The sequence below is a fragment of the Xiphophorus hellerii genome, chromosome 8 (assembly GCF_003331165.1).
Source record: "Xiphophorus hellerii strain 12219 chromosome 8, Xiphophorus_hellerii-4.1, whole genome shotgun sequence".
NCBI classification, from domain to species: Eukaryota; Metazoa; Chordata; class Actinopteri; order Cyprinodontiformes; family Poeciliidae; genus Xiphophorus; species Xiphophorus hellerii.
In genome coordinates, this window is record NC_045679.1 from 3,034,518 (window position 1) to 3,046,510 (window position 11,993).

The 11,993-nt window shown below is 36.6% G+C and overlaps 2 protein-coding genes across 2 annotated transcripts in view; both read right to left on the reverse strand.

Annotated features, from left to right (window-relative positions):
- Positions 1 to 11,993, reverse strand: part of LOC116724487 (NLR family CARD domain-containing protein 3-like) — a 638,369-nt gene that overhangs the window by 411,434 nt on the left and 214,942 nt on the right. The window lies entirely within an intron of this gene.
- On the reverse strand, positions 648 to 11,962 carry LOC116724490 (complement component C7-like). Its single transcript, XM_032570226.1, has 18 exons — positions 11,119 to 11,962; positions 10,975 to 11,027; positions 10,809 to 10,884; positions 9,031 to 9,172; positions 8,607 to 8,751; positions 8,368 to 8,506; positions 7,616 to 7,744; positions 7,258 to 7,501; positions 6,063 to 6,176; positions 5,815 to 5,981; positions 4,879 to 5,107; positions 4,039 to 4,210; positions 3,864 to 3,951; positions 3,151 to 3,283; positions 2,731 to 2,922; positions 1,837 to 1,933; positions 1,572 to 1,753; positions 648 to 1,011 (listed from the first exon to the last, which is right to left on the reverse strand). The coding sequence occupies exons 1-18, from the start codon at positions 11,182 to 11,184 to the stop codon at positions 833 to 835; spliced, it is 2,547 nt and encodes an 848-aa protein (XP_032426117.1). The 5' UTR covers positions 11,185 to 11,962; the 3' UTR covers positions 648 to 832.

The following is an 11,993-nucleotide window of genomic DNA, read 5'->3' on the forward strand; positions in this document are numbered from 1 at the left end:
TTACAGTTCAAAGCCCTAATATGACTGCAGAGCAGACCAGCCGCTGCTCCAAAAGCAGGAAGCGGACTACAGCGCAGGGAATTCTGGGTAAATACAAACAAAACAAACACGTTAGCCTAGCGCTAGCTGGAGAAATGGCTCCTGGTTTTTAGCCAAAGCCAAAAGAGAAACCATGAAAACTTTATCACCACTTCATTTTTGTTTACATTTTGTGAAGAAGGAAGTTGCGCTCAGTGTCTCTTTTAGTGGCGTTTGTGCTGTTTCCTGTATTGTTTCACTGAGCAGTGCCCCCACAGGCGAGGAGGGGAACAAGTTGCTCAAATACATCATTTATGAAACTCAAAGTCCCACTAATTCTCTAAGGAAACTTGCTCCTGTTTGTTTCATGACAGCAATGGGCTTCTGTAATTTTTGAATCATTATTGTAAAATATAAGTTAAAATAATTAATTGAAATGTTATTTGCATTGTTAATTTTTCTGATTGGCTGGCAGTCAAGTTTATCTGGCTACTATGCCCCTCATGCTAGCCTTGCTAAGCTAGCTTGAGTGGCTAGGTTAGCTTAAATAGACCAAAGAAACTGTTAATGTATCCCTGCTGGTAAAGTAAATAAAATGGATGAATGAATAAAAAATAAATCAAGGGAAATTTTAATGAAAACAATTTAATACATTTTATAACAAAAACAATAAATCTATCCATTATCCAACACCCTTATGGATGGATGTACAAAAACAAAGAAATTGATCAATTTATTTGTAACATTATATTTACAGTTCAGCTGCTACCAAAATAAGAAATATTTACAGACTAAAATGAAGAAAACTGTCCGTTTACGGCGGACATTGCTCCAGACTGAGCAGACGGATAGTTTCGCCTGCGCACCTCCTGGATCCCACCTCGCACTCCGTCATGTTCGCGGCGCCGCCATCATCACCGGAAGTGACGCACAGAGGGGCGGAGCCTGCAGGGCACTCCGACGGACTCAGACATACGCATTTCCGCTGGGATTCTACGATTAGAAAGGAAATCATATTCAACACTTTAGGATGGAAAATAATGAAGAAAAGTTTTGGGCGGGTTGTTAAAATTTTCACAACATTTGAGGCGTTTTTATTAATTATTCAGAGAGAAATTCTGCCGAAATAGTTGTCATTGCGTGGCAAAGATTCTCAAAACGTATTAATTTCTCCTGATTATGACGTCATCACCGAGTAGTAAATGGTTAATAAAGTGTCACTATATAGTAGGATTGTAAAACAAAAATCCCAGATGTCATAAGATAATAAGGTCAAAAATAATACGAGAATTAATATTACAGGAATATTATGACTTTAATTCCGTCATAATATTACCTGAATAAAGTCATAATTTGAATTACAACTCTGTTCTCTAAATTGTATTTATTTTAATATTTTTTTAATATCTGGTTTGTCTCTATACTCCGTTATAATGTATATCTGGCGCTATTGACGTGAGTTTCATCAGACGTTGAGATCCGTCAGATCTGATCATATTTACTGTTTTTATGTGTTTTTATTGAGCGGGGTGTTCAGTATTCGGGTGTTTCACCTCGGCAGGTCGTCCCTGGTTTGCAGTCGCTGCAGGAAGTGAACGTTTCCTCCTGCGGTCTGCCGCAGTCCGTATCGGCCGCCAGCGTGAAGCTGCGCCCCAAACAGCGCAGCGCCCCCAGCTGGCAGACGCCCAACCAGAGACTCATCGGCCCGACCCGGGAGCAGAACTTCACGGACGACCTGAAACAAGAACATTTTTAAACCAAACGCCCTGACTGGGTCTGGATTTCAGTTTGGTTTTAGTTCTGAAGGAAGAGACTGACAGGCACTCAGCGGGCATTTTACAGACACAGCCGGTTCTTCCGATCTTCTCCCAGGGTTTACAGTTCAGACCAGCAGGTGGCGCCGGAGAGGTGAGCACTGCACAGGAACAAGAAGGCAAATTTAATGAAAATTTACAACATGTAGTGTGATTTATTCTCCTTTATATGATAGACCAACACTAAGTGGAACACACAACTTAATGATGGTTTATTATATAAAAAGGAGGTTTAAATTTCTGCCAAAAACTCAGACATGTTGCTATTTATCTATGAAATTTTCTGGAAAAAAACAAACAATTCTTCCTTTCAAAACTAAACAATTTTCACATTTTTGAACTCAGGAATTTGCATTTTCTCAAGAAAATTTCTGGGATTAATTTAAAAATTTCAGCATTTTATCTGGCTTTTTTTTTTTTTTTTTACTTTTACAGGTCAGAAATGTTATTGTTTTGATTCTTTATATAGATTTTCTTAGGTTAATGTCAACATTTCCATGTTCTTCTTCTACCAGTATTTGGGATTTTTGAGAAAATTTCTTCTTTTTTTCAAGAAAATGTTTTAGAAAAAAAGTCATAAAATTTCACAAATTAAATCATAAAATTACAAGAAAAACGTTGAATTGATAAGAAAATAAATTCATAAAATTAGGAGGAAATAACATTAGTAAAATATTAAGACTTTATTCTTCTTATTCTTTTTTTTCTAATGTTATTTCAACTTTATTCTTTGAATTTTATTTTATTTTTAAATTATTTTCTCGTCGTAAAAAATGAAGTTGCCTGCATTAACATTGAATTTGTTACATTTAGGCCATGTTAGACAAAACCTTTAGAATTTGAGTCACTTTGCCTTAAATTCATCCGTTTTAAAGGTCAACTGCTCCTGAAGGTTCACCTGTGTGACACTGAACATCATCAGGAGACGGCGACCACTGCAGACCGGAGCTGCACCTGACCTCTGACACCTGACCGTCCAGCTCCGATCCCGCGGGACACGACAGGGACACGGAGTCTCCGATCTGGTAGACATTTTTAATGGGCGTGACTTCAACTAAACCGCCGATTTCAGGAAATGCACAAGTGGAACCTGGAAGAAATGTTAATTTCTACTTTTACATAATATTTATGAAATTAACTATGAAAAAATAAAGATGTAATAAGTATGGAAACTGTGTAATAACTCAAATATCCACAGTAAGCATGGAACAAATCCTGAATATTTCTAAAAAATGTCCACATTTTCATCTATTTGACAATGAAAGATTCATTAATAAAACTTTATGGGGTTTGAATTTAGTGTTACTTTAATACTTACTTTTACAAACCATTGATCCTGAGCTCCATTGTTGGTTTTCACCACATGTGGCTGCAGCGTTTCCAACGAGGTAAAAATCCTCAATGCAGGAATACTGCAGTCTGCTTCCTACTGTGTAAAAGTCTTTAAGATCCTATAAAAGAGAAAGATTAAAAAACTATCAGAGTATGAACAAATACTTTTTAACATGACATTAATGTTACCAGAACTGTAAACTGTGAACAGAAAAGTGTTTTAACTATTCCCAGTTGATAGTGGTGTTCCTCAAGGCGCCTTACTCGACTCCTTACTCCTCTGATTATTCATGATTGATTTTAAGAAGCTTAATATCACAATTTATTGTCCTGATGACCATATTTCACATCAATTTAACTCAGTCTAATTGTCTGCTTAGATTGGTTGTTCATAACCTGAAATGACTGAAAAAATCAAAAATTTCCTTTTATATTCTTTACCAGTTCATTATTTTTGTGTTGTATGAAAGTCCAATAAGTATTTTTTTTCCATATGGTACAAGAATAAAATGTTTGTCTTATCAAATAAGAATTAAGTAGTAATTAAGTAAGTATTAAGGCCATGCTAAGAAAGAAAAAAATAATAAAAAAAATTAATTATGAAAATAAAATAATACAAGAATAAAGGTCTTGTATTATTTTAACTTTATTTTTGTAATAATCATAAGAACAAAACAGGAATTCAGATTAAAAATTCACCTCAACGAATCCGTTCTTCAGGACTGGAGGAAATCCGCACCTTTTTGGTGGAGTTATAGAAAGCCCAAAGCATTGAGGCTCCATCATCCTGAGGGCAAAAAGGAACAAAAATACAATAATGAGTGAAAACGGGACTTTATAGCTATTAAGGTTTTATTATAACTAGAAAACTTACTGTAAGTATTGTATATCTGGCTCTTCACAGGGTTTTTGTTCGCTTTGCTCCCCGATGCAGTTCCGGCCCCCTCCTCTAGGGGCAGGGTTGTTGCAGCTTCGGGTTCTTGACCTTTGACCTCCAGAGCAGGCTCCCCAGTTGGACCAGCAGCTCCAGCTGCCATGGATCACTCCTGAGAAACAGATCCAGTGATCACTTTCATTTCCTGTTTTCTACTGGAATTATTTTTATGCTTTATTACATTTGAGCATAAAAAACATGAAAGGTGAAAATGTAGTAAATAATGAGCTTTTTTTTAATTTTGGAGCTCAGAGATTTCCTTTGGTTTTTTTATTTTTTAGAAAATTTCTCAGACTAATCTAAAACTTTCTCAGTTTTTTCTAGCATATTTATAACTTTTTGAACACAGAAATTTACATTTTTTTACAGAGAAATGTTGATATTAATCTGAGAATTTCTGCATTTTTTCCTTGCAAATGTTTTGACTTGTGCAGCTACAAATTTACTTGTTTTTTCCAGACATTTTTTTCAGACTAATATAAAAATAACAATTTTTTTCTAGAATTTTATTGACTTTTTTGCTCAACATTTTTTTTTAGTTTTCTCTAGAAAACAAAAAACATTTTTTTTTAGTTTTCTCTAGAAAATGTCTGTTATTGATCTCAAAATTGTTGAGTTTTTTTGGCAGAAACTTTCTCTTCCTTTTTGTTATCTAATTTAGATAAAATACAATCTGATTGGCCGCTGTGGTTGGAGTGGCCAATCAGATGTCGAGGTTAGCCGAAGCCCCGCCCCCCGGTCTCCTCAGTGGCCACGCCGCTGCTTGTTGTTGTTGTTTACCGGGCTGCTCTCCGGTCGCGGCTCCCCTCTCGCAGGCCGGTCCTGATGTTCCGGGTCTGCAGACGCAGCGGCACTCGGTGCCGGTCAGCAGCGGCTGGCCGTTATTCTGGCACGGCCTGCAGCGGCAGGGATGCTCCGCGGACAGGAACTCCTCCATCGCCCGCTTCAGGTAAAGCTTTTTCAACCCGGCGCACTCGACCTCTTTCACCAGTTCATACAGAGGACGAAGCTGGAGGAGGTCAGATCAATATGTTGACAATCAATGGAAATTACTGTCGGTTGCTACTATTTAGAGGAGAAATCGGATAATTTTGTTGGTCGGCTAGTAACATTCTAAGTTAGAGCTAGCTAGCAAGGATTAGCACATGCTAATTAAACTTGCTAGCCTGTGCAATATTGTTATTTTTGTTGTTTAGTTAATTATGTTTTCTGAGGTCAACAATAAACAGCAATAAAAAGTTTTAAGATCTGATGAACATTAAAATAATGTATTTGTGTAAATTATTGGGATTCATAAAGCCAAACAGCATTTATGCTAAAACGGAAGTTATGACAAACTTGCTAGCATAAATTGTGTGTTAGCATAGCTTCTGACTTTTTGTTGCCATGTCGTGGCTTTTTGTTATTGTGTTGTTGCCTTTTGGTGTTTGTTGCTGTTTTGTGGCTTTTTGCTATTTTATTGGAGCTTTTGTATTTTGTTGACTCTTCTGGGCCACCGTATCGAACCAAAATATTCATACATTTACTTTGGGGTGATAAATAGTCAATGATGGTTCAGCAAAACAACATTTCCTGTTCCCTCTGAAGGAATGTGGTCTGAAACTTTACTAATCCTATTTCCTGTCAGATTATTTAGTAATCCTAGTGCTAAAGTTCTCCGTATTTCATATTTTTAATACTGGGCTCTTAAATACTTGCGATCTTGTGTCTTTTTACCTTCTGGTTTATGACATTAGGGAAATCTTTGACAGATGAGGCCCAGTTATTGTAGATTTCTCCGTTAGCTTCGGGTTTCTGTAGATCCAGAACAGATAGAGCGCCTATGAACTGCGGATCTCCTCCAAACACGTTCACCTTGATGGGCATCTTGTTTGACTGGCTTCCTGCAGAAAATGGAAATAATGTAATGTGAGCTCAGAGAGAACTGTGATTAAAATATTTGGGTTTGTGTGACTTTAACTCACCAGCTTTGGATTCCAGATGTTTCTGCAATCTTTCGCAGGTGATTTTGGTTTTCTTAAAGAACAGGAAGCGCTTCACTTTTTTCCAACATCTTTGGTATTCAATGTCTGTCACACCTTTAAAAAAGGACAGAAATATAACATACATTGGAATTAACTAGTTACATTTACTTGAGCAACGTTTTGGAAAAAATAATAATTTTAGGAGTATTTTTACAATGCTGTACTTTTTACGTTTACTTGAGTAACTTCATTATGAAGTATCAATACTGTATATTTTACCCACTGTGAGTAACTTCAATGAAAGGAGAACAAGCTTTTTTTAACCAAAAATATTAACACACCTGCAGTTTTTGTTAAAGTTTCATAAATTTTATATTGAAATAAACTGATTAGGAACATTTTTTCTTTTGTCTGATTTTGTAATTGTTATTTATATGAATTATTTTAATTTTGGTTATTAAAATACCAAAACATAACTTTATATTTTAGTCTGTCTGATTATGCAAATTTCAAATATTAAATCAGACGTTTTGATCAGTTAACCAGTACGTTAGTAGCCTTTTTACCGAATACTATTTTACCAAAGTATTTGGGTAAAATACCAAAGTAACTTTAAATACTTTGGATACCAAAGTATTTTACCAATACTTTGGTATTGGTAAAGTATATTACCAAAAATACTTTGGTATTTTTTAATATACTTTCTGGTAATTTAATTTAATTTAATTGAGTACCAAAGTATTTAGTAAAATACCAATTTACTCAGATTATTTGAGTAATTTTTTGGACAGCTACTTTTTACTTTTACTTGAGTAAAGTATGTTTACTCAAGTAAATGCAGTATGTTGAAGTATTGCTACTGTTACTTTAGTATAATTTTGACTGCTCCACCCACCTCTCTATGAATCTCACCTCCTAACAGCTCAGATTAGACTTTTGTCCCTTGGAACTAGACGATAGATTGACGGTTGGTTTGAAAGTCTGGCATTAGTCTTAACCTTTTCTTGGTATTATGGTCATAGATTAAGCCACAGTCGGATCTTGTCATGATTTATTGGACTATACCATTAATTGGTGACCTTAATCCCTTTGGAGTGTTTGAGTTTTGAACAGCGTGTCAGAACACTTTGGCATTGTCCATGTTCTCCTTTTAGATTTGCTATCCTGTAACAATATTCACTCATTAAGTCCTTACTGTGGGATGTGTGGGCCTGAAAGTCAAACTCCAACAAGCCTTGGTATTCGCCGCCAAGTGACCCCTCAGACATGTAGTGTGTGCCGAAGGTCTGTAGCACCTGGCGGTAGGCGGAGTAGTCGTAGGTCAGCGGCAGCGAGGACAAGGCCTTCCAGAAATCTGCAGAGAGAGTCAGATACTGGGGGGCAGAGTTCTGAAACTGGGCCAACTCCACTCTGTTCTTCAGGATTAGAAGTCTGTAAGCCTGAAACACACACCAGAAAACATTGGGGAAGGGATTTTATGGGACACACAAATGATGAAACCCAAAGATTCAAGGGTTCACTATGCAGCTGAAGCAGGTCTGGTCATCGGTCACCTTATTGTCTGTGACTTCTTTGTGGAACGTCCGACGGTCATGTCCGAACCAGGCGTTGGACTGGATGTGCTGAGCGTAGGACCAGGCGCTCTCATAGGACTCGTCACTTTCCTCGTTGTCTACATGGACCTGCAGCACAAACGGTTATTCTCAGCTCCATCAACGATGTTTTCACCCCTGAAAGTCCAGCAGACTCGGTTTGATTAGGGTCCAAAACTCCAACATTTGTTACATTTTCAGCTTTCGGTTCACTTTCTCACTGAGTCAAACCAACCAAACCCCTTGAGCAACCTGTTCCCCTCCTCGCCTGTGGGGGCGCTGCACCAAGAACCACTGAATGAAATGACATAAAAAAAACCTCTGAACACACTGAGCGCAACTTCCTTCATTGTGAAATGTAAATAAAAATGGAGTGGTGTCAAATTTGATCAGTTGGAGGATTTCTCCTTTGCCTTTGGTAAAAGACAATGAGTCGTTTCTCCTGCTATCGCTGGACTAGCACATTTGTTTTGGTTGTATTTACCCAGAATGCCCTGTGTTGTCCTGTTCACATATGCATACGAACCTCACCAGAGTTCACTTCAACCAAACCGAGACAGAATTAACCTTTTTGGTTCCATTACATATTCACATCTCCCCAAACAAACTGGATCTTCTGGGCACACAGATTGGATATAACCTTTTGGCCGTCCTGTTGCCCATTTGGACCAGATCAAACTATTCAACTCCCACCAGTTTCTTCAGTTACTCACTTCAAAGTTGAACCTGAGGATGTTTTGTGGCAGCCTGTACATGACTTTATGGCTCCCGCTGAAAACCTTCCGGCACTGTCCTCCGAAACTAAACGTGTTGATCACACCAGCTTTCAGCTTCCCGGTCAGAACGTCGAATCTGTGAAGGAAATGCTTTCATTGACCTCATCTGTGGTAACAGGTGACAGATTATCATCTCTGATCATTGTGTCTTTATTCAGAAACACTGAGGCTCCCACCCTTTGCCTGTGAGGTCGGCGTTTGGAGGCGTTTTGATAAGATCACATGAGTATTGGCTGTTGTCTTGGCCACAGCTTCGCTCGTCCAGACCGTCCTCACAGTCCTGGTCTCCATTACAAACCAGAGACTGGCTGATACACTGACCTGCATCACAGTTAGAACATCAACTCCATTATAGTCTAGGTTTAATTCATTGTTTCTTTTTTTTGTTTTATCTAATTCTGTTAGTTTTAGTTTTTGAGTGTGTTTTCCAGTTTTTATTAGCTAAATATTGTTTAGTTTCAGTTTAGTTTTAATTAGTTACGGTTTTTATTTAATCCAGTTAACGAAAAATGTTTTCTCTGTTACAGTTTTTGTTAGTTTTAGTTATCTGTAATAACTTTGATTGATACATTAGATATTTGACTTTGGATCTTGACGTACCAGAGGTGCAGCGGAACCTGCTGCCACACCCTGTTTCCAGGGGACACGTTTTCTGTGGGACACATGTCTGCGTTTCGGTGGCTTCTCCTGAACACGGCGCCCCTCCAAACTGAGCGTACACCTCCACATGACGAGTCCGCACCTGGAAAACAGAGTAAAACTATTAAATACATTGAATTACTGAACTACTTCTTGAACAGGTTTCTGGAAAACAGGAATGTTCAAAGTTCAAAGATTTCTTCCTTTTATTGATTGTTAAAGTAATAATAATAATTTACACACCCTTTCCAATTAAAAAAAGACTATTTTACTCATTTAATTAAAGTATTGTAACTTAGTTTACTGTTGAGAAGGTAAAAAAACTCAGTATTTTTCTTTTTTCATCTTTTTTTTGTCCTTTTTTCTTCTCTTATTTTTGAATTGATCATTTTTTCCCATGTGATAAAAGTTTGAACACCCCTGTTGTACAGACTAACTGAATCATGTTCATTACTTTATTTTTCCCCCCACAAAATCGTTCTTAGATAATGTGATTTTAATCTGGTCAGTTCTGCCTATGTGGAGCTCCTGGGCGTTGCTAGGTGACGGGTGGAGCTCCTGGGGGTTGCTAGGTAACGGGCTGGGGTTGCTAGGCGAGGGGCAATGCCTGCTGATTTGTGACGTTATTCGGAAGGTTTTGAAAAAGCATAATTCCAAAAAGCGGCGGGGTGTTTTCTTTTTAAACACTCAGACTGTTTTTATAACCAAATGTAAATATAAAACTATTCAAAATTTGAATTTGAATGGTTGCATGTTAAAATGAACAATAATTAATAATGAAAGGCAGCAAAACCCTTTTTGTACTGATTACAACTCCATCTCACATGAATTAAACTTGCTTGTGCCTTACTGGAGAAACAAATATCAAACTCCCTGAAATATTTACAGACTAGAGAGAAATGTTGCTTCATTCGAACTCTGTCCTGTTTGGGTTTAGAGTGCGGCCAGAAAACGGTGCCAAAAGTCAGCCGTGTTGCTCTAACTGAGCTGTTTCTGGTAAAATATGATTAAAAGATTACACAACCAAATCTATAATCTGGGTCAACACAGAGATGTAAAAAAATAAAAGATAAAAATCTGCCATCTACATAATATCAAAGATAAGATAAATTAAGGTAAAATAAAAATAAGTCTCATGGTTTCTGTACTGACATTTACATCTGGAACATTAATAAAACCTTTGCTAAGCTAAAGGGAATTAAATCAAGATTCAATAAAATTGGCTATGACAACTTTAGACATGCTAACTTAGCTAACACCTGGTAAGCTAAGGTAAAGTAAAAATATACCAAAGTTAGCTAAAATAAGATGAGATAGGGAAAGCTAAAGTAACTTAGAATAAAATAAACTAGGTTTAGTTTAGATAAAATGTTAAAAAATAGGATTTGGAAATTAAAATATAATATACCACCCTAAGCTAAGTTAAAAGAGGATGTAATAAGCTAAAGGGAAATAAATAACTGGGAAGGTAAGATAAATATAGTAAGGTAACTTTAAGTACACTAAAGTGGATAAAATTAAAACTGTGCTGAACAACATAATATAATATAAAATAAACTAAGCTAACATGGGCTAAGCTAAGCTTATTTTTAAGTATGATTTAAAAATATATTTTTGTGCTTCGATCATCTCCAATATTTTCTACGTTCTTTATGCAAACCTTATTTTCTCATATTGAATTAATAAATGTATAAATAATAAAATGTTCATGGCTCTGAGTCAAAGTGTTGTTTGGTTACCTTTGTACGGGAGCAGCCGTCGCACTCAGACCAGCCTCCATATGAACCAAATCTGCAGTTTACTCTCTGCTGACAGCTGAGAAAGGAAGAAATGATACTTATTTAAAAATACAACCCTAAATTATGCAGCATTTATTAAAACAACGGTAAAACGTGTTACTCTTACCAAACTGGTGACAGCAGAGTGAGTGACAGCGCTAACGTAGAAACCAAATACAACTGTGAACAGAAAGCAGGAAGGTTTATTTGAGTCTAAAAGTGATTTATTTGTGGTAGATCATATTTTAAATGGTGAATTTTCTGGTTTTACCTTCATGTTGTTCTGGTCAGAGTTTCTCCCTCTTATCTGGTTCAGCTCTGTAACGCTCAGGGTCATTTATTGGCAGCTGCGTTTCTCAACACTCCCCCGAGTTCAGGAATTCCCTCAGTGAAGAAACGATTAGAACAATCAGGTCCAAACTGACCTGATCCTTAAACGACTCATAATCTGGATTTATTTACTCTGCTGGAGCTTTTAGTTTAGAGAAACTTATGTCCAGAACTGCAGTTTATTGATTCAGTTTGCTCTAATTATAAAATACATGAAGGAATCAACTGAGAGAAGAGACAATTAGTTTTATTGCTTTGCTTTATAATTTAATAAACTGTAATAAACAATCTTACTGAGCTCGCCACCTAGTGGTTGGATTAAGAACTTCAGCTTGAAGGAGGGAAATATTCACATCCAACAGGTTTTTCAGTGTTTTCTAATTAAAATATTATTTATTAAGGCTCATAAATCAACCTGGTTGTATGTGAAAAAGTCATTACAGCTGGGATTAATAATGGATTTTCTGGGATTAATCATATTTTGTGGTTTAATGCCACCAGCCACCTTCAGGTCTGAATACATCCAGACATGTAGTATGAAGAAATCACTCAAACAGCATGAAGAAGGTAAAATATCTCAAACACAAACACAGCATCTCCTGATCTACAGAATAACATAAGGAATCATCGACATCTATCAGACTGGAGACGGTCAAAATGGTTTTACTTTATTATTTTAATTCTCATAATAATGACTCTAAAACTCAAAATTGACTTACGTTTGTAAAAATGACTTTAAATCTGAAAATTACGACTTATTTTCATAATTGAGACTAAAACTTTAATTATGACTTTCATTCTTGTGACTTTATTCTA